The following is a 24,110-nucleotide window of genomic DNA, read 5'->3' as shown; positions in this document are numbered from 1 at the left end:
ATATCCAAAGGAACTGAAATCAAAATCCTGAAGGGATATCCACACCACATTCACTGCAGCAATACTCACAACAGCCAAGATATGGAAAGAACCTAAATATCCTTTAATGGAAGAGTGGATAAAGAGAATGTGATGTGTATATTATATATATACACACAATATACAATACATATATATAAAATACTCCATTGTGTGTATATATATGTACACACACAGGCAATGAAATATTATTCAGCTGCTAAAAAAAAGGAAATTCTGCCATTTGCAACAACATGGATGAATCTGGAGGGCACTATGCTAAGTAAACTAAGCCAGAGAGAGAAAGACAAATGCTGCATGATATTGCTTATGTGTGGAATCCATAAAAGAATAAAAGCCAATTTCATGGAAACAGAAACTAGATTGGCTGCCAGGGCTGGAGGGAGGGGGAAATGAGGTGATGTAGGTCAAAGGGTACAAATTTTTAGTTATAAGCGGAGCTCTGACAATCTAATGTAGAGCAAGGTGACTATAGTTAATAATACAGTATTATATACTTGAATGTTGTTGAGAGTAGATCTTAAGCATTCTTACCATACGAAAATGTTAACTATGTGAGGTGATGGATGTGTTAATTATCTTGACCTTTTTAATCATTTCTACATTGTATAGGTATATGAAATCAGCATGTTGTATACTTTAAATATATACAATTGTACTTGTCAATTTTTTCTCAATAAAGTTAAAAAGAATCACATATTATTGAGGAAGTATAAAACTGGGTTATCCTAAAGAATGATACAAATATCAATGAACTTCAGATTATTATAAATTTTAAAAATCTTGTACTTTCAAGCATAAATACTAAAAAATAAAAATCTATTTTTCAAGCTAGCATAGAGAAAATAATACTGAGATAAAAATAATTTATCTAAACTAAAGCAAGAAAGGGAAGGCACAGGCTGGATGGATCAATTAGAAAATGTGAAGAAGATGGAAGATAAATTATAATAAAATAAAGAGCAATGAACTAAATGTTTATGTTAAAAGGCAAAAGTCATCACTGAATTAAAAAGTAAAATCTGAAGACATATATTTTACAAAAGATATATTTAAAATATAAAGAGACTGATTTATAATAATAAAAGTTATTTTCTCAGGAAGAAAAAAAAAGAAAGAAGAAAGAAGACAATGTAAAGGAAGATTCTAGTGCAGTGCTTCTCAAACTTGAATGTGCTTAAGGAAGGACGTCTTGCTAACATGCAAATTATGATTCAGTAGGTCTGAGGTCGGATATTTCTCACAAGTTCCCAAGTAATGCCCATGTTGCATGGTCCACAGCCTACGTATTGAAAAGCAAGGTTTTTAGGACACTGGGATGCTAGGTATGGAGGCTAAGGAAGGGTCAAAACTGGCCCCATGTTCGTTGAGTTCGGGTGACTCAGACAATACCAGTAGCAAAAACAAGAAACTTGGAAGGAGCTGGTTAGTGTGAGAGGATGTCGAGTTTGGACAAGCACATTTTTATTATTTATCACCATATTTTCTAATTATTTCTGATGTGCTAGTTTATTATATGTTTCTGTGGAATTCTCTTAAGTGGTGGCGGGGAGGGAAGGGATAGAAGAGGAGGGGCGAGAATCATTTTGCCTTGGTTTTAACCACAAGGATCACACTTCAAATGGGAAAATTCAATTTGGTCTCATTTCATACTGCCTTTATATTTTTCAGCCATCAACTCTTTCTCCACACCAAACACAGTTTAAAAACACACATGGTCTCTGTCCTTTGTGTTCACTTGCTATAAAATTAACAGCCCATTAAGAAACACACCTGCAGTGGCTTTATTCAGAGGCCAATGCCTTCTAGCTTTTAACTCCCTAAAATACCTCCATTATTGCTTTTTGTGTTAAGGCTAAGAGTAATAACTATTTTAAGAATGTTCACTGTTAACTGTTAATAATAGATTTCAAATGCAATTTTGAACATAATTATGTATTACAGGACACATAATTTTGTGGAATTGACATTTATAATAAAATATGCCCTTTGAGATGATAAATGACCAACTGAGGACCTTATTTTTTGCTGAAAGTTACTTTTTCCCATGTGAGACAGAACGGTCTTGTCCCCAAAGGGTTGATTATGCATTTAACTCTTAGGGTCCTAGAGCTGACAGATGTCTTCAAAGAGAGGACAATTAACAGACCGTGTTTATGCGGATACTTCCGTTCTCAACTTAATGTTCAGTTTGTTCAATCGCCATCCTCATCAGGGGCTCTTATCACTTCTTAAAATGCATCATTTGGTTGTTCAAACACTATTATAAATAGAAAATAATTTAAAATTAGGTTCAACAAACACTATTTTAAAGGGGTTACAAACAGCCTTTAATGAATGCAGACACTGTCATTTTAAAAAATCAGGGCAAAACTGGCTGATGGACATTAACCTTTATATACGAGCCTTACCAAATGCTACACCATGTCTTCCTTCTGCACTTTATAGCATCATATACTGCATAATGAGGCTACTTAAATGTTATTCACTAAATCAAAAGAAACTTGTGAAGTTGTGTTGTTGGAGCTTCCTGGTTACTAGCATTAGTAAATATCTGAAGCATCTATACTAAGTGATTTAGAAAAAAGATTTTAAAAGATGGTCTTACCCTCTGGGAGCCTGCATCACAGTTAAAACAAGATAGATGAAGAGACATGACAACATGAATGAACATGTGGACTATAATTTAAATAAAAATAGCCTAGCAAGCGAGTTGCTGCAATTTGGTATTAAAGAGAAATTCTCACAGCTTGCAGATGGAAAATTTCTCAGCCTCTAACCTTTAGTGCTGAGTGCATCAGAAAGGGGGATGTCTCCCTGCTAGCAATCTACATCACTAAATACCCTGCTCCATTTTATCTTCTCTCAAAATTTGTTACGGGTTACAATGTAGTGGCTCTTAGTTAATTTACTATTTCATTTTTTTCTTAATGTAGCTCAAAGGGGAAAACTAAAGAGAAGAAAACGACCTGAAGAAAAACTATACGGAACGTGATTTCAGGAAGACATTCTGCGCCAGGATAAGGAAGTGGAATCATTTTGTCCAAACTTAACATGGACTCTGAGCCCTCACTTGCAAAGTGTCAGCAGCAGGGCTCAAATACAGCACGAAGGTCCGGATTCTGTAACATGAATGTTTAATTGTCATTTAATCACTCAGACCGTTACAGCCCTATTGGAAGGTCCAGGAAGAGTGTGTTCTCCAGTAGTGGAGACTCCCTTGCAGAAATGTAAGAGGAAGAGCAGACAGCCCCGGATCCAATCAAACTGTGCAGTACTGTTGTTATCACAGTCCCACCAATATCCCCCAATTTAGTTTGAGCTAAACACTCTCTTTATGGCTTGCAACACAGGCATCAACTGCTGAGTGGTAAAAACCTAAGGCAGATAGGCCGTGTGGAAGGATGGCAAGCTAACTGACGGTTGTTTAGTTCAAAAGGAAAAGGTCAAGCTACCTGGAAGGTAAATACAGAGGCCCGGAGTTGGTGACAGACACTGTGTGCAGTGGCTGTATCGACTAAACCAAGGATTCATAATCTCTAGACTCAGACACATACCTGAATACTAAGACCATAGTTATTAACAACATTGTCCTTGTAAGACAGGGGTAAGTAACTCTAGGCTGGACATATACATGTATTTATTTTTTCTACTTAATGTAGCTAGACTGGATTTAATGATCCTGCACAAAACTCAGTGAAACATGTGTAGAAGATACTGACATGCAGTCATTAAAAAGATTCTAATATCAGGTCCTCGTGTAACAATGACCAGGTTAAAGGCTGTGGTATTGTCTGTAACAGCAGTCTTAGCAGTCTTTTAAGGGATTTGCAAGTTCCATAAAATGTATCTAAGCTAAGAAGATAACCGGCTTTATTAACTGAAGGGATTGTCCAAAGGGATGAAAAAGAAACATGACTTTGCCCTTCACATCATCCTACAGCACGTTCAAAATCCTCAAAAGATATTAACAAATACCTTTGGTGTGGTCTTTCACCTGGATTAGTCCTAGTGTGTGTCTCATGGCTTAAGTACCATCTTCCTTGTGTTCCTTCAAACATAATGATTGTTTCACAGTTAACAGAACATTATGAAATTTAGAGTATCAGTGCTTGGAAAAAATGGGGAGGTAAAATGAACCCCTAATCCCTGTGATCAAAAGCTGCCAAGAGATATAAAGGGGACAGTGAGAACCTATCCTACCCTTCCCATCTAAGTAGCCATGTATAATTTTCTTTACATGAACCGTTGAAGAAAAATATGTATTCAACTCTCAGTTCTTCACGGAGAGATCTTCCAGATTGTGTATTACACATGCTTTTTATTTCAGTTCTATAACCCAGGAGTATGCAGGAGAAAGAAAAGGAAGAATGAACCTTGTACATAGTAGGCACTTGGTAAATATTGTTTGGATGAATTAATAAAATGGTAATTTTGATGATTTACTTAAGAATGTTGATCATTTACTTTGACATTTCAGTACAAGGTTTAGTGGGAGGAAGAACTGAAACATCTCCACACAGAGACCTTTGGGAATTAACTGTGAATAAAATATGTTTAGAAATAAAATACCCCTGCCTTCCTGACACTGATAATAGATAGCTGATTGTGTGGAAAAGTCCATTAGCAAATATTACACTTGAGAAATACATTAGTGTGTGTAAGTGTAAGTGTAAACAATTATGTCCAGACACTGAAAGACCTCAGATTCCAGTACAGTAGCTCATCTAGTATTATATACGTCTCAGACAGAAGTGAAATGGTCTTGTTAAAATCTCACCATTAGTTAAAAGACTAATTTTGAATTGCATTTTGACCCTGTATATCTGTTTGTTGAACATATTATTGTTTAAAAGACTCAATTCTCTGATTTTTAGAAGTATTTAAGTTCTGTCATAAGGATTTCCACTTTCCTAAATTTTTTTTTTAAATTTCACAGTTCTTCTGGTGTGTTATAATGACCACTAAATAGTATTCACAAACATTAGTTTCCAAATTTCAGGCTCTCCTGACTTGATATACAATCTCACACAGTAAAACACAAATTATGTTTGTAGAATCTCAGTCTGTGGATTATTACCAATGGTACATGAAGTAGTCAGTCTCTTTGAATTTCTTTGGTGAAAACTTGAATCGATATAAAACTCAAATTTATCATCACATTTTTGCATATTTAAACATTGACTCAGAGTCATGGGTCAACATGGTATAAAAGATTTCCTTAAAAGAATATAATATTGCCACTAGCAAAAAAAAAAAAAACAACAAACATATTCAAAGGTTAATGAATAAATATGGACCATGCAATGAAAAGTCAAAAAAGGGAATTAAAGAAATGATTTCCACTTATAATATCATCAAAAAGAATAAAAAAACTTAGGGATAAATTTAACAAAAAAAAGCTGCAAGTTAGGGTGCCTGAGTGGTAAATTGTGTGAGTGTCCAAGTTTTGGTTTCAGCTCAGGTCATGATCTCAGGGTCCTGGGATGGAGCCCCAGATTGGGCTCCATGTTCAGTGGGGAGTCTGCTTGAAGATTCTTTCCTTCTCCCTCTGCCCCTCCCTGCCCCCAGCTCACGCTGGCTTGCACACTTTCTCTCCTTCTAAAATAAATAAATCTTTTTAAAAAAAGTTACAAGACTTGTACACATATTTTCTCCCATTCTGTAGGCAGTCTCTTTACTTTCTTGATGGTGTCCTTTGAGGCACAAAAGTTTAATTTTGACAAAGTCAGATATATCTATTTTTTCTTTTGTTGTATGTACTTTTGATATCATATCTAAGAAACTATTGCCAAACTCCAGGTCACAAAGATTTATGCCTGTGTGTTCATCTGAGAATTTTATAGGTTTAGTTCTTAAATGTAGATATTTGGTCCATTTTGAGTTAATTTTTGTATATGGTATGAGGGATTGGTTCAACTTCGCTCTTTTGTTTGTGGATATCTACTTGTCCACCACCACTAGTTGAATTTCTTTCCCTCACTGAATTGTCTTGGTGCCCTTGCTGAAATTTGGCTGACCACAAATGTGATGTTTTATTTCTTAACTCCCAATTCTACTCCATTGATCTATCTATGGTAATACCAGTACAATTACTGTAGCTTTGTAATAAGTTTTGAAATCAGGAAGTGTGATGATGATATGATATTTGATGATATTCCTCTTGTTCCAGGAAAAAGAAATACAAAACATCACTGAAAGAAATTAAAGAAGGCCTAAATAAATGGAAACATCCATATTCACGGATTACAAGATTTACTATTATTAAAATGGCAATACTTCCTAAACTGATCTGCAGATTCAATGCAATCCCTATCAAAATTCTAACTCCTATTTTCCAGAAATACACAAGCTGAGCTAAAATTCTTCTGGAAATTCAAGGAATCCATAATAACTAAAGCAATCTTAAAAAAAATGGAAAACACTGGAGGCCTCACACTTCCTGATTTCAAAACTTATTACAAAGCTACAGTAATTGTACTGGTATTACCATAGATAGATCAATGGAGTAGAATTGGGAGTTAAGGAATAAAACATCACATTTGTGGTCAGCCAAATTTCAGCAAGGGCACCAAGACAATTCAGTGAGGGAAAGAAATTCAACTAGTGGTGGTGGACAAGTAGATATCCACAAACAAAAGAGCGAAGTTGAACCAATCCCTCATACCATATACAAAAATTAACTCAAAATGGACCAAATATCTACATTTAAGAACTAAACCTATAAAATTCTCAGATGAACACACAAGCATAAATCTTTGTGACCTGGAGTTTGGCAATAGTTTCTTAGATATGATATCAAAAGCACATACAACAAAAGAAAAAATAGATATATCTGACTTTGTCAAAATTAAACTTTTGTGCCTCAAAGGACACCATCAAGAAAGTAAAGAGACTGCCTACAGAATGGGAGAAAATATTTGCAAATCATATATTGGAAAAGAAGCTTGTATCTAGAATACATTAAGAAGACTTACAAACTCACCAATAAAAATACAAATAAACCAATTGAAAAACGGGCAAAGGATCCGAATAGACATTTCTCCAAAGAAGAAATACAAATGGCCAATAACACAGGAAAAGAGGCTCAACATCATTAGTCATCAAGGACATGCAAGTTAAAACCACAATGAGATACCACTTCATACCTGCTAGGAGAGCTAAAATAAGAATGATAGACAATAACAAGTGTTGACAAATGTGGAGAAATTGGCACCCTTTTGCCCCTGGCCTCTCAAAAAAACTGAAAACAGGTGTTCTCACAAAAACTTGTACATGAATGCTTATAGCAGCATTATTTATAATAGCCAAAAAAAGTGAAAATCCACAAAAGGTCCATCAATTGATGAGTGGATAAACAAAATATGGTATTACTCACACAGTGGAATATTATTCAACCATAAAAAGGAATGAAGTATCCATACATGCCACAACATGGACAAACTCTGAAAACATTATGTTAACTGAAAGAAGCCAGATACAAAAGAATACACATTATATGATTCCATTTATATAAAATGTACACATAGGCAAATCTATAAAGACAGGAAATAGATTAGTGGTTGCCAGGGGCTGGGGAGAAGTAGGGATATGGGGTAACTGCCAATGCCTATAAGGTTTCTTTTCGGTGTGATGAAAATATTCTAGAATTAAATAGTGATGATGGCTACACAACTCTGAATATGCCAAGAATTGCCAAATTGTACACTTTAAATTGGTGAATTATATAGTATGTAAATTAACAAAGCTGTTCCAAAAGATATGGTTCTAAGCTCTAAATTGGCATGCAGAGCCTGCACACACACACACACACAAACTATCATGACCTGTCATAAGAGTTTTGATGTGTTTCCAAGTGGTTTTAGATGGTCATCTACCTAGAAGCTGAACTGTCTCCTGGTCAGTATTTTGGAACATGTAATTGGTAGCACACAGTAGGGGTGCCTTATTTTCTATATTTTTATAAAATGTTAGACATTAGTTATATGTAGATTATCATCATCACATCCTTCTGGACTTTGGAATGGTGGCAGGAGGGCTGGTCATGGCTCAATTTATCCAGCACCCCCTTTTATATCTTAGAATGTAAGTTCCCAGAGGACAGGGCAGTCATGGCTGTCTAAAATCTTGATGTCTACTTACCGGGCATTTAATAAAGGCAATTACATCATGACCCACCTACCCCATAGTTGAGAGTCATAAGGGGGTTATACCACTTCTTGTTCCAGGAAAAAGCAGCAGCCTGCAGAAGCACCAGTTCTCATGGGTTGTTGTATTTGCTATCACCTTCAATTTCTATCTTTAAGGAACCTGGAAAATCTTCAATAATATCAAATTAAAACTTCTTCTCACAAGCAAGACTCACTACACATAGTAATAATAATACTGGGGCTCCTGGGTGGCTCAGTTGGTGAAGCATCTGCCTTTGGCTCAGGTCATGATCCCAGGGTCCTGGGACTGAGCCCCACATCGGGTTCCCTGCTCAGCGAGGAGTCTGCTTCTCCCTCTGTCTCTGCTGCTCACCCCCGCTCATGCTCTCTCTCGCTCACACTCTCTCTCTGTCTCAAATAAATAAATAAAATCTTTTAAAAAACCAATAATAACAACAATAGTAATATGAAATTGGAATAGGTAGTAGCATCTACGGAACACTTACTGGGTCCTCTTTTGGAACTCCTACCTCTCTCATTTCCGTAATATCAAAATGCCTCTCTCATACTCAGTGTGCCATAAAATTCCGTGTCCCAGTTTCTCTCTGAAGCTCCTCCCTCATCTTTTCTCCTGTCCGGACTTTGGTCCCTTCACTCCCTCTTTTCTTACTGGCATCCTCAATGTCTCCCTTTCTACTGGTTTCTTATTCTTTGTCTTCAAATAAGCACAAGTCTCTCTTAAAAAAAAAAACAAAACCTAAAAAACTAAAATGACCCAACTGCCCTTTCATCTAGTTATCATACTATTTATCTCCTTCCTTTCCTTGCCAAGCTGTCTCCATCTGCTGCCTCTATTGCTTCATTATCCATTTACCACTTAGGCTATTACCATCTGCATTTCCCCCCACTACTCTATTAGTCCATTCTCCTAAATATGTGCTCTTTAAGGTCAACTTGGATTGATTTTTCTGGTTTCTCAAGGCCCAGCTCAAACTACTTCTGTGATAAACAATCATCTTTTCATCTTTTGTCTTTTAATCCCCTTAATAACCTAACCATCCTATTTCTGTTTCTGTACACCAGTTGGTTGCGTGTTATTTTGCATTGTGTGTGCATGTATGTGTGTTTCCTCCAGCTCTCCTGTTGAACAGGATGCTTCTCAAGGGCAAAAGCTATGTCTTCTGCTTCATTTGTGAGCGTTCCATAGTACTTAGTACAGTTAAAGTAGCATCTTGACTCACATAGCACTAAAAATCATGAACTTCTATGCTTGTAAATACGAAGATTTCATTTTTCTTCCCTTGCTATTATTTTCATGGAGAGGTTGGGGTAGTCAAGAATCATTTCTCCTACAGTCTAACTTTTTGCTTTTATTCTTCCTGCTCTCTGAGCCACTGGCAATGGGAATATGGTATCTATGTACAGTTCTGGTCAAGATACCTTTGGTGGGATATATAATGGGCACAGGAAAAGGCAAGTAAAATGACTAAGGGAAAATACAGTTACAAGAAGAGTTCAGAAGTAAAACCAAAGGCTCATGGTATTAGAAAGGTGAAGGCCAAGAAAGGGTATGTGATTATTATCTACGGGATCGCCAAATTTATGCAAAGGGAAATGCAGACTTGTGCATTAAATCCAGGAACTCTAAGATTTTGTTTTCAAAAACAAATTTTACATACTAGAATCACCTTTGACTTCATGCAAAAGCTAGTAAATGTTTGAACTTCCTCCAAAAATAATATAGGCAGAAAGATATAAACAGATGCTCAACAGAATTAGGAACACACATGGCTGGTAAATTTCTACAATGCACTGTTTCTCTCAAAAAACTATGATGGTAGGGGCACCTGGATGGCTCAGTTAGTTAAGCGTCTACCTTCGGCTCAGGCTGTGATCCTGGGGTCTTGGGATCGAGCCCCATGTTGGGCTCCCTGCTCATTGGGGAGCCTGCATCTCCCTCTCCTCCCTGCTCACGCTCTCTCTTGCTATCTCTGCCTCTCTCTCTCCAATAAATAAAATTTTTAAAAAATTAAAAAAACTATGACAGTATAAAGATATTCTGGGAAGATCCCCTAGCTTTAGAAGGACTATTCCAGGAGGATCAATATGCCATTCCATAGCATACCACTTAGCGCCCCTGTCAGATGTATACTATTAGGCTAGAGGGACCACGAGGTAGATACATTCCACAGGAAAGGTGTTATTTAGTTAAATAAACAAAAAAAAGTAAAATGAGGATTAAAATGAAACAAGAAGGAAACATTAAACATATATGACCAAGAACATTTAACATGAATTTTTTATACCGTAAATAAGTTTGCCTTTTAGCATAGTGAACCCTTTCCATAAATCTGTTTTAGAAGTCAGGTCTCCAGTATGCTTTAGAAAAGCTTTTGTTAAAACTGAAGTATATTGATAAAGTGATTTAATATAGTTGAAAACAAGCTGCAACACTCTAGCTGGGCCCCCTGAAACCATGTATTAGAGAAACATCTATATAGCATTATAGGAAACATTTACTGTAATTTGCCATCAATCTTTAAAAATAATAATGTTATGCTCCCAACATTGTTGTCTTTGTTAGTGCATTACTACTACTTTATTCATGTGGTTTGTTGTGCTTATATGAATTATTCCCAATTCTACCACAATGTCCTGGGCTCTAATATCCTTTAAGTAAAAGATACTGAAACTATGGGTTGACTCAAAGGGCAGCTGAGTGCATTTTAATATCCACATGTCCTATGAACCAATATTGAAGAACCACAGAATTATACTGCAGGACTATGTTCCATCTGAACGCACAGTGATTACCTGGGTGGGGTTGGTGCAGTTCTTTACTTTTGTACCACAAAATGAATCTTTACCTACTGGCTGGGTCTGTGAAGTAAAGGTCAGTGAAACTACAAGTAAATCCGAAATTCAAGCTTTTATTTATGGTCTGCAATTGTCATTGAATAAATTGCCTCCAATATAACAAATATGCCGCAGATAAAACAAAACAAAACACCTCAACAAGGCCAAAAAACAAGCAACACACACACACACACACACACACACACACACACACACCTCTCTAGCTACATCTACAATGAAAGTTCATGAAAGGTACCTTTGGGCTGTTAACTTTCCATTCCCAAGGTGTGTGTGTTCTGCTTTGAGGAGGAGAGAGAGTCTTGCTGAACTCAGGTCTTTGGAGGGAAATATAAGATTTGCAAAATACTCTTACGGAAAAGATATACATTTGACCATATGAATGCAGATTTTTAATCAAGACAGCTGTTACTTAAACAACTGGCCTTGAGAAAAGAAGTTTTAAAAGAAGAAAGAAGAGGCTCAAAGAAGGGTCTTGAGCTAACGCTAAGGAAAGACTAGATCCTCCTTTCAGCTGTGCCTGTAGCTATGGTCATTAGGCAAGCCAAGTCTCTTAACCTTCTTGTGTTTTCCTTTTCAAGTGTAAAACAAGGGTAACAATAGCTGCTACAGCATAAAACTGTTATGTGAATAAAAGACATTAAAGTATTTTGAAATTGTAAATGCTCCCTAAGTGCATACTGTTATTGTTACATACATGTCAAAAATCCAAACTTATAAGGCAGGAAACTGGGAATTAATTATTTGAATTACAACAGAATTCTCTGCAAGTAATTTAGATGGCAAAGTGGCTTACACATTTTACAGACAGACATTTCAACCATTTTCCAGGAGTGTAGATGCCTTTTGCAAAAACAGGTCCACTTTTATTTGGAATGGCTAATTGTTCTTCCTTAACTGCAGAATTCGAATTCAGTGACTCATAATGTACACAGCTGGAGGGGTCCTTAGAGATAAGCCAGTCCCATGGAGTATCACCCCTTGTTTGTCAAAGCTTTAGCAGCTGGGAGGAGAATGGAGGGCAAAGAAAGGAAAGGGGAAGGCAGGGGTAAGTGTGGCAGGAATCTGACCCCCCTCCCATTTTATCTGGAGAGATGTGGCTTTTATCTGTTTTTCATTTGTGCTTTCTGGGTAAGATATAAATTGCAAAATGTGTTTCCCTGCCCACTATCCTTCTTCCACTCCCTAAAAGTTTTAAAGCTGGAGGAGAGCAGAATTTGCACCTCACAATATGATTCTTTGGCAGAAGGATCATCTTGAAGAAACAGCAGACAGAGAAAAACCATGTAGAGGTTCCCCTTTTGTAAGGGGACATTTACATTTATAAGGGAAATCAACATGTGTAAGGGTGTCAACCTCTCTGTACCCGGAAGATGTGCCTAAATCTCTAGAAACTCATCAATGGAGAAGGAGAGGACTTAAATCTGCCTACCAGCCATACTCTAGCTCACTGTACTTTGCCTGACAGCCTCCTATAACTGGCTCCCCCCACCCTCAACATCTGTCTTTAGCTGGAGGTGGTATTTAAGGTGGTGGCCTGGGCCATTCCAGGAGTTACTCCGCTTTCCTGGGTCTCTCCTGTGTATGCAGGGTGCGTACATGTTATTAAACTTGTTTTTCTCCTTCCTGTTAATCTGTTTTTTTTTTTTTTTTAATTCAGCAGGGGTAGGTGGGTGCCTCAGCCAAGAACCTAGAAGATCAGAGGAAAAATTATTTTTCAGCCTGAACAAAGCCAACTCCCTCCTTTTTCAGATAAGAAACTGGAGCCCAGAGAGGTGAAGCTCTAGTCATTGCTTGGTCTGGGCTAAAGCATCTTCATGACAGGTTGTACGCTGTGTCATATCAATCAGCTATATGTTGTTTCTATGGTCATATATTCAGCAGACATTGAACTAGAAAATACCTTTTTTTCCCCCTTCAGCTTTGTGGAGACCGATCTTCTAGAATGAATTTAAGAGAAATGCCGCTTTCCCCCAAGCCCAGACTTTCGCAAAAATTATAAAGGAGATAAAAGCTGACTTGAGTATCCTTTAGCTCTGTGTCCCCATCCCCCCCTTTTTGTTCCCGTGCTCTATTTTGGCATCCAAACTGCAGGAATTCAGTACCTTCGACTACCTGATAAACTTCCTTATTCAGAGAACGGCTGACAATGTTGGACTTTACCTGAGCCCTATGCTCCTGGAAAACTGCTGATTAAGAAACCTTCCCAACTTTTTGTCTTCCAAAACCCTCTCACTCTTTTATGTTTTAGGAATTGGCTTTACTGCAAAGCCAACAAGCAAAACACAAAAATAACCCCATTAAAAACCCTCTCCCCTCTGACTTCCTAGACATGGTGCTCTGTCTACCCTTTCTCATGCTCCCATAAGAAATGCAGAAGACTCCTTTGTTGGCCTATAACAAGGCCAAAGACGGACTCTTCCCCTTTTGCTGGAGCCTAATGAAAGACCAGATACAGACCCTCCAATTGCTTGTTCTTTGTCTCATAAATAATTAGCTGAGATTAGAACTATTTGTTCTCCTTTAACTAGCCAGATGCAGACATAGACATTTCCTGCTCAGCTGACTGACTGAGACTTCCCCTGAGTACAAGATAATCCCAACTGTAAATCATCCCACACGTTCCTTATCCACTCCTCCTAGAAAAGTCTAAGGCAAAATCCACTTTGCTCAGACACTCTGATCTTCCGATCTAGAATGCTTTCCCTATTACAATAGCCTGAATAAAATCAATTTCCCTACCTATTCAGTTTTTGTCCTTGATACTTCCTTAGAAAATGTCTTTAGCAATTCATATGTTTAGTCTCTGTTACATTATTTCAATAATAGATGAGAAAACAGAAGAGGTGCCATCAAATGTCCTCTGATCTAGTTCAGATCTCTCTCTGTTTTCTTGACCCTTCTGGCCCTCAGTTTCTTCATCTTTAAAAAAAGACACTGGATTTGATAATGTTTAAGATTTTAACATTCCATATTAGTTGATAAATTATATTGTAATTATTTTTAGTTCCGTTTATGGATGTTATGTGACTCAGGTCTGGGACTACTTTTACTTTATTCTCTTTTACTTTATTCTCTTCTCTGCTCTGTTTAAACTAGTTGTTACATAATATTTATTAAAGAAAAGGGTTATGACTAGTTGGTAAGCTTCTAAGGTAGTAGGGGCTGTTTTAGTATAATGCTTTCAATTCTATAAATGTTTACGGAACAACCAACAGCTGGCTTTCCTGATAGATTCCAATATGTGATTGTGACTTATGTCTGCTTTTTGAAATTAAATTCAAATTATTCAAGTACATTTCAGAAATAAAATTTAGCATGCTAAATGTCTATAATCAATTATTCGGTTTTCTTTCTTTGGAAAACTAAGTTGCGAGAAAATTCTTTAATCTCCTAAGGAGAAGCAGATATATATAACTACTGTTAATGGGGAACCAATTCCAGAAGAATCTGATTTTTTTTACAGTGCCATTCTATTTATCCATCACTTTGACGATGAAGGTGATGGTGATTACAAAATAATAGATGTTAAATTGTTCAGTAAAGAGAGCTCAAACTTTAAAAAGAGAAAACATCTAAATCCCAAGAAGGCCATCAATTGTGGAAAAGCTGATAGCAGTTTGAAGCGGGATCTACAGTACCTAATGGGATGTCAATAAACTCAAGGTAATTTTCTGATCATTTGGTCCAATAATAATTACAGCTAAATTTAACCATGTGCCTCACACTGAGTTTTACAACTATTATCTCACTTGTTCCTCACAACCAACTTATGAGACAGGTACTATTATTATCATCTTTGTGTTGCAGATGAAGGTATTAAGTTCAGCAAGGTTGTACCAATTCATTGCCTGAGGTTGGAGAGCCAGGAAATGACACAGTCAGTGTTCAAAGCCAGATCTGTCTGACTCCAGAGTCCAGGATCTTAACCACAGCAGTACAATGCCCAGCCCTCCAGGAGAGTGAGGAAAACAGTGTAAAAAAGGATTATCTGGTTTTTAGTTTTATATTTTAATGCACACAGAATCATTAAGACAAGCTTCTACAACTGTATTTATGGAGTGTGTGATGTCTAGAAAATCATAACAGAATACAGCTGACCGGTTGAAAATATCCTTCTAGGTATATTACATCTTCCGCAAGGTTTGGTTTAGTATACACATGGCATTTTAAAACAGGAGCTATGTTTTCACTCACTGAGTGATACGCAGTAAAGACCTAATACAGCAGAACCATGATGTGCAGTTACAGTTAAGGTTTGGTTCAGACTGCCACAGAAAGTCAGTTTAAGATAACAACTTGCTATATATGGCACCAACCCTTAATGTTTCTTAATAAAGTATTGAATTGAAATCGGTTTGGCCTGTTTGTTATAATTGAACAGAAATTTAAAAACAGTTTTTCATTTATGAAACTCATTACAACACATTAAAATATAGCTGGATAGCATTTCTCTAAAAGCCATCATGAATAGACTCTGGGGCTTTCCTTTCATTGGGTAAAGTGTCTTTTGTGGTTTTCATATACGTTTTGTGTGTGGATTTCAGTACAGTGTGGAGATAAGGCTCCGAAATCAGACCACCAGTTTCTAGCTCTGTGACCTTGGGCAAGTTACTTAACCTCTTTGTGTCTCTGGTTTTTTTTTTTTTTTTTGGAAAATGAGGTCTATAATGTTACCTTCATGATATAATACATGTGAAATGTCCAGAGCTATTCTTGGCACATGGTTAATTATGCAATAAATTTCAGTCATCATCAGCAAACTCCAGCTAACCCTTGGACAACACTGGGGTTAAGGGCATCCATCCCCTCCCTCTCAACCCCATGCAGTCAAATAATCCTTGTATAACTTACGACTCCCCCAAAACTCAACTACTAATAGTTGACTGTTAGGCCAGAAGCTTTACCAATAACATAAACAGTTGATTGACACAGATTTCTTATGTTACATGTTATATATACTGTTTTCCTACAATAAAGTAAGTTAGAGGAAAGAAATGGTATTAAGAAAATCATAAGGAGGAGAAAATACATTTCCAGTCCTGTGCTGTATTTATTGAAAAAAATCTGTAGAGAAGAGGACCTGGGCAATTCAAGCCCATGGTGTTCAAGGGTCAACTGTACTTTGTGGAAGGGAATTAGAGATGTCTGAATTAGAGTAAACAAATGAGTACGCTCTGGTAACAACTATGTGATGACCTTCTGTCCTGTGTGTTGCATTTTCCTCAAACAGATCGCTCATGATTTCAAGTGTGAATGGCAAGAAACCCCCTAGGCACCAAATGGTGGCCCTTGCACTTGCACATGTAAAGGAATCAAAGAGTAGGAAAGAAGATAAAGGAGAGAAGCCTTGAGTCCCAAGTGTACTCAGACCCTTTCCTCTGTCATCTCTGACCCTCAGCCCCTCTCAGCAGCAAAAATGGAATTGCTGGGAAAGGTCAGCCCAGGCTCAAGACAGTATTTCTAAACGGGGACGTAAAGCAAGCCGCACCGTGAATCAAAAACTGGGACAAATCATAATGTTTTCCTGAAACCTAAGCATGAATTTTCACTGAAGTGTAGACCAAAGGAGAATTACATTTTCAAAGACAAACAAAAACAAAACAGCAAACCCTACAAATAACCCCCAAAAGACACTAAAAACACAAGTGAAGATTAGTGACTCAAGCAACTACAAAACCAAATAATTTTGTTTGTAACTCATCAGCCAAAATAAGACTGTCTTATCACCCCTATAAAATGTTAAGTTTCTTGAGGGTAGGGTTTCTTTGGGTCATTCATTCATTCATTCATCTGTTTGTATGTGATCTCCTAAAAATATTTAGGATTGTGCTGGCTCTATGTTCTGTTTCTAATTTCTGCTTTTGGAATTGACATCCTGAAATTTTACATTGTTTGAGGCCCTGTGTGCTGACTCCTATTTCAAGAGAAATCATAATAGAAACTTTCAGCTATTTTCAATACTTGTATATTGAGACTAAGATCACTCAAAGTGAATAAGATGTTGGGAGTGCTGGTATGTGACATTTATTGTAAATAAGTCAGGTAGCTCAGGCTTACGTTAGTTAAATTTAACAATTCAGTACTCAGAGTACTTTTTTCTTTTCTCCAACTGTGAAGAATTCATGTTCCCCAACTAGAAAAAAACTCATGTTCCCCCACTTTGACATAAACATTCACCCTTATATTAAGCATAAAAGGCTTTTTCTTATTCTAAACAGAAGAAATTTCCATATACCCTTTGTAAAATGTTATATATAAATGCTGGGCTTGGACACAGAGAACTTAATCAAAATCCCATGTTGCTTCAGGGTAGTTATATGCGAAATGCAATTTCCATTGTATTGAAACCTCCATCCTGTAAATATTTATCTATTTTCAAAATTGCCTACATATTTGAAAAGTTTAATTGGTTTATACTCAAGGCACTAGAGAAAGGAAAATTTGCTTTCATAAGACATTTACATGTATTTATTCTGTCCACGGAGAGTACTTCTTTCGAGTGATCATGAAATTTAATGTGAAGTGAAACCATCCCAGCTTTGGTTCTAATGACCAAATTAGAAGAAAAGTAATCAATAATCAATAAATCAATCATTTTGATCACTGTACCTTTTTTCTCTGATTTATCGGAAACTTTTCCTCCAATTGGAGAGTAAGTAGTATCCATGGATTCGGTCCCTCTGTTCCCTTTGCTAACTCCATTTTCATAGAGCTGTCCTTCAACTGGTTGCAACTGCCAAGTCAGGCCGAACAAATGTACTGCTGCAAGAAAACAAGCCATACATGAACCTATTCCAGACTTGCTGAGAAGGTCTCTAAACCAGCTGTCCCTTTCCACCTAAAAATGCCATGACCAGATTTCTTTTAGTTAGGCCAAGCAGCTTCTTGGAGTTTATACCTACATCATACATGTAACTACTTTTCTAAGTAGCTATTGTTAAAATGTTGAGGCTATAGCTATCCCAGTGATAGATGTTGGGGCATTAGTGAGACAACCACAATGGTATTAGACACTGCTCCTCAACACTGTTATCCCTTCCTTTCCCGTTTCCCTTAGTCGTGGAACTCTACTTTGTATATGGAAACTGCAGAGTAATGGTGGACAGGCTATCGCGATAACATGGGAGGCCTTCGCTAAGCCAGTTTCCTGAGTGCCTACTATGCATAAGGTCCTATGATAGCTGTTGCAGTTGTTAAAATATAGATGCTTATCAGGGTAGGAGTTGGAAGTAATACAGGTATAAAATAACTACAATACAATGCAGAATAATTGACACAATACAGGTTCAATTGCTATCAGAGGGTTAAAAATACCTGTGTTGATCAGAGTGCAATGGGCATTCTCATATACTCTTCATGAGAGTATTAAAAAAAACCAACCCACCATTGTGGAGAGTAATGTGGCACCATTTATCAAAAAACCCTTAAAATTTGGCTTACCCTTTTAGCCCACAATTTCATATCTATGAGTTAATTATGAATGTGTACAAACTACAAGGCTATTCATTGTAACATTTAAAAACTAGTAGAAAGTTATGATCAATCTAAATATTCATCAAAAGGAGATTAATGAAATAACTGATGATATTATAAATAATACAAGATTACAATGTTATTAAATCATGTTACAGAAGACTATGAACTGGCATGGGAATAATTATGATGCATCAAATGAAAAACATCAGGCCATTAACAGTATGAATAGTATGATCTATAATGTGTGTGTGTGTGTGTAGACATGTTGATGTCTGGAAAGAGAAAGGGCTGGGAGGATATATCGCAACATGTTCACAACATGGGGGCTTATGGAGGATTTTAATTTTCTTCTTTAGGATTTACGTATTGTCAATATTTTTTATAATGAACATGGACGATGATGTTTGCCATCTGGGGGAAGAGGAATTTTTGTTTTAAAAGAAATAATTTATTCTCTAGTTTCAAATAAAATAATGCTTACAAAATATTTTTTAAAAATAAAAGAAGTGGTTTATTTTCTGATTGGTGTGGCTAGAACTTTCAGTAGTACTATGTTAAATAATAGTGGTGAGAGTGGACATCCTTGTCTTCTTCCTGACTGTAGAGGAAAAGCTCTGTTTCTCCTCACTGAGGATGATATTAGCTGTGGGTTTCCATATATGGCCTTTATTAGGTTGAGGCATGTTCCCTCTAAACCTACTTTGTTAAGGGTTTTTATCATGAATGGAGGTTGTACTTTATCAGATGCTTTTTCTGCATCTATTGAAATGGTTATATGGTTCTTATCCTTTTATTAATGTGGTGTATCATGTTGGATTGATTTGTGAATATTGAACCACCCTTGCAACCCAGGAATAAAATATCACCTCACACCTGTCAGCATGGCTAAAATCAACAACAGAAGAAACAACAGGTGTTGGCGGGGATGTGGAGAAAGGGGAACCCTCTCACACCGTTGGTGGGAATGCAAACTGGGGAAGCCACTCTGGAAAACAGCATGGAGTTTCCTCAGCAAGTTAAAACTAGAACCCTACAATCCAACAATTGCAGTACTGGGTTATTTACCCAAAGAATACAAAAACACTAATTCAAAGGGATACATGCAACCCCATGTTTAAAACAGCATTATCAACAATAGCCAAATTATGGAAATAGCCCAAGTGTCCATCGACTGATGAATGGATAAAGGAGATGTGATATATAGATACATATATATATATATATATACACATCATGGAATATTACTTAGCCATAAAAAAGAATGAAATATTGCCATTCACAAAGACATGGATAGAGCTAGAGAGTATAATGCTGAGCAAATAAGTCAGAGAAAGCAAATACCATATGATTTCACTTGTACATGGAATTTAAGAAATAAAATAAATGAGCAAAGGGGAAAAAGGGAGGTAAACCAAGAAACAGACTCTAAACTCAAGAGAACAAACTGATGGTTACCAGAGAGGAAGTGGGGGGTTCCAAACAGGTGATGGGGATTAAGGAGGGCACTTGTGATGATCACAGGGTACTGTGTGGAAGCGTTGCATCACTAAATTGAACACCTGAAACTAATATTACACTGTATGTTAACTAACTGGCATTAAAATAAAAACCTAAAAAAAGTGGTTTAAAGAACAACAGATTAAAATTGGCTTGGCTGATTAGCGATGTTTTAATGAGGTAGGATTAGAGATGAACCTCAAAAAATGTGTAGGGCTTTGACAGGTGATGGCAATGGGTAGGGTGAGGGGGCAGGCTGAACAAAATATGACATTGCAAAGCACAGCATGCATTTGAGGCAAAGGAAATTGCTGGGGTTGGCTGGAGTATAGTTAGGTATAAATGGTAGTGGAAGTTAAGGCTCAAAGGGAGGATTAGGGCCATATTGTGGAGGACGTTGAATGCCACACTTAGATATTTGGATTCAATTTATTAGGCAGTAGGGAGGCATTGCTATTTTCTGAGCAAATGAGTGTTATGATCAGTTTTCTTTAGGAAGATTAATTTGATAGCAATGGGGAGCACTGATGGTTTCTAGGTAAAGAAATGATATCATCAGAGCACCCTTTGCGGAAAGATAAATCCAATACTAGTGTAGAGAAAGATGAAATGGAGGACTAAAGATTTGGCAAGAACACAAATTGGGATGGCACTGCAATAGTCTAGGTGAGAAATAATGGGCAGTGACAGTGGGAATGCAAAGAAGGAGATTCCTTAAAGAGAAATTGCATAAATGTCGTCTCAGGGTTTGGCAACTAGTTGTGTGTGCGCATGCATGTGTATGCACCTGCATGCTCATGCACACATGTGAATGTGCTGGGGGCAAGAATAGAAAAAAAAATGAGGGAAAGGGAGGAATTCAAGGGTTAGGTTTTGAGCCTGAGTAACTGAAACCATAGGGGAACGATTAATAGAGTTAAGGGATTCTGTACTTAGCCCAGCACTAGCTACAGATAACTGGTGCTGGAGATGCGTTTGTTGAATGATGACTAGTTGAACTAGTTGTTGGCTGATGACTAGTTGGTTTGGGGCAGGGTGTGGTGATGGGAGAAATATAATGAATTCATCTTTGGAGGTGCTGGGTTCCACCCACCAATGGGCTATCCAGATAGTCATGCTCAACCCAGGAGCTTTGGAGGTTTGAAGTTCTGGTGAAGTATTAAGGCTAGAAGGAGACTGGGGAATCATATATGCACAGAGGCAACAGCTGACATTGTGAGAGTGAATGAGGTCACTGAGGGCAGATAATGTTGGAAGAAAACAGTAACTAGGACAGAAGCTGTGGAAATCCTTTTATCTGTTTTCTCATTGCAATTTTAGACATCAACCAAATCTGACCGAAAGGAAGAAAAAAGTGGATCTGTTCATAATCCATCTAACATTTTCCTTTATGTTCCTAGGCAGAGTGAAAAGGGCTAATTTGTATGTCTAATACTCATATACAGTATATGGATTTGCAACCGAGAACAGGAAAGCTAGCCAGATAGCCTATTTAAAAATCATTCACCCACTTTTAGTTGGAGCTAGAGATTTCTAACATCTACCTCCTAATTTATCCTTAAAACTTTGAAGCATTTAATTGGTTTCTACCCTTTTCTTTGGATTAGGGCCAGTGCTGCCTAATGAATTTCTCTTGCAATTATTGGAAACCACTGAAACTCAAATGATAGTGGTTCTGAGTCAGGTACAGTATGGCAAAGGACTCAAAGTATGGTTGGTTTAACATACTCCATTTAAAGAGGCTTATTAGTTTTTTTTCTTTTTTTTTAGAAAATTTGGTCTACTCTGTTCCCCAAATAATGTGAATATGACGGATGTTAGAAGCCATATTAAAAATGTGTTGAATTCCCTTGGTTCAGTTACTTTTGTGAAATTAGATTGGCCATAAGGAACAAAAGGCATAGTAGTTTTCATTTTGAAGATCAAGGGGGATATTTTATACACTTTAAGTTAAGCCAGTTTCCTGAGGGCACTCAAAAATGACAGAAAAAGATGCATGTGCTGAGAATCACTTCACAATAATAAGGCAAGGATTATTTTTTCACCATCAAATGAATTGGACTGCTTCCAGCCAATCAAGACAGATAAAGAGGTGTGGGCACATTTAGTAGAACACCCTTTGAGGGTGGTGAAGCTTGTAATTTTTTGAGTTTACTTTATCTTTTCCAGGCAATAAGCTATTTATAATGTATATTTATATGAGTACATAATGCAAGTTAACTTACTTGCTGTAGACCAAAGCAAGACTACATGGTCTTTCCTCTCCTCCAAACCGAACCTCCCTCTGCTGATTAGAGAAAGTAACTCAAAAAGTATGTGCAGGGTAGACTAAGGTAACTAAATAACTCCAGTCTTTGAGTTCTATTAGAAATAAATAATATTTTGTTCATATTAAGACCAATAAAATTAAATTATGTTGACCTTTGGGACATACCAATACATCACTAGAAAGCTATATCAGTACTTTCCGTGGGGATGTATTTATTAATTCATTCAACAAATATCTTCAAAGTATACGCTGGGCACATTGGGAACACTGGGAATACAGGCACTGGCAACAAAAATATTTAACAGCCAGGACACCATAGTACTCGCTGACCAATAGGCAATCGGAAATAAACAACAAACATAGCCTCACTAGGACACACTGATTGCGTACGAGCCTTGGACGCAGGGTGAAGATACAGAGTCCTTAGCTTCTAGTGGATCCCCATCCAAATCTATGCTATGTATTTATAGCCATATTTTGAGGCAAGTCCCCCAAACCCAAGTATAAACATTATAAGCCAACTGCTAGGATTAAGGGTATAGCTGGTAATGAATAGACAGTATTAAATTATATTCATAGATTGACTCAACAAATATATTTTTTAAAGATTTTATTTATTTATTTGACAGAGAGAGACACAGCGAGAGAAGGAACACAAGCAGGGGGAGTGGGAGAGGGAGAAGCAGGCTTCCCGCTGAGCAGGGAGCCCGATATGGGGCTTGATCCTAGGACCCTGGGACCATGACCTGAGCCAAAGAAAGATGCTTAATGGCTGAGCCACCCAGGCGCCCCTCAACAAATATTTTTGAGTGCCTAGTACCAGGCACTGTTTTTCTAAGTTTATAGCAGTGAATTAAATTTTTTAAAAAAAATTCTCTACCTTCCCAGAACTCATATGAGAGGGTGGTGGGTTAAGACATGCAGATAATGAATAAATATATGCTATAATTAATAGAGCTGTGTGGAAACAAAGAAGCAAATAAATGAAATAATGTCAGGAGTTATAAGTGCTCTGAAGAAGAAAAATAAGTAAGACTAGTCAGGGAAGGCTTCTCAGATGAGGTAATATTTGAACCAAGTTTTGAATGAAGTGAAGCCATATGAATATTTAGTTGAAGAACCTTCCAGGAGGAAGGAATAGCAATTACACAAAACCCTTAAGTCTTGTGTGGAATGTGTGAGGGGAGGAACACTAAGGAGCCCAGTATGAGTGGAACTCAGTCAGGAAGAAGAGTGGTAGGAAAATTTTTAAACTGAAGGATTGTACCCATGATTGTGCTACCTCTATGCTCTAACCAACTTCACAAACTGGTCACTCACAAACCTTACAAGTGAATAGAAAGTAACAAAACTCAGGAAACAAACCAAGGGTTGCTGGAGTGGAGGGGGGTGGGAGGGATGGGGTGGCTGGGTAATGGACATTGGGGAGGGTATGTGGTATGGTGAGCGCTGTGAATTGTGTAAGACTGATGAATCACAGACCTGTACCCCTGAAACAAATAATACATTGTATGTTAATAAAATTAAATAAATAAATAAAAGACAAAAAAAGAGGGACAGTAATAAAACTAAAATCACGCATACTGGAACATAACAGCTCCAAATGAGCAATGCTGGTTATAGTAGGTCTAATATAAGTACTCCTGGCCCCAAAGTCAAAGTTATTTTTCCAAAAGACATATATAAAAATATACATCCTCAATGAATAAAGACTGACATGACCCAGATCTCTCCAGGAGTACCAGTCCCATATTGCCACACTTCACTGAAATTCAATGGACAGAAAGAATGTGTATGCCTAT

At 37.2% G+C, this 24,110-nt stretch overlaps 1 protein-coding gene across 4 annotated transcripts in view; it reads right to left on the bottom strand.

Annotated features, from left to right (window-relative positions):
- TENM1 (teneurin transmembrane protein 1) overlaps positions 1–24,110 on the bottom strand; it is a 772,415-nt gene that overhangs the window by 259,935 nt on the left and 488,370 nt on the right. For all 4 annotated transcript variants that reach the window (XM_073879177.1, XM_073879176.1, XM_025852677.2 and 1 more), the window contains one exon: positions 17,676–17,828. In XM_073879177.1, the coding sequence (XP_073735278.1) occupies positions 17,676–17,828 (153 nt within the window). The remainder of the gene's footprint in view (positions 1–17,675; positions 17,829–24,110) is intronic.

The sequence above is a fragment of the Callorhinus ursinus genome, unplaced genomic scaffold (genome assembly GCF_003265705.2).
Source record: "Callorhinus ursinus isolate GAN/ISIS: 27379988/994484 unplaced genomic scaffold, GSC_fseal_2.0 scaffold33, whole genome shotgun sequence".
Taxonomy (NCBI): Eukaryota; Metazoa; Chordata; class Mammalia; order Carnivora; family Otariidae; genus Callorhinus; species Callorhinus ursinus.
Note: the sequence above shows the minus strand (reverse complement) of the source record. Positions and strands in the feature narration are given on the sequence as shown.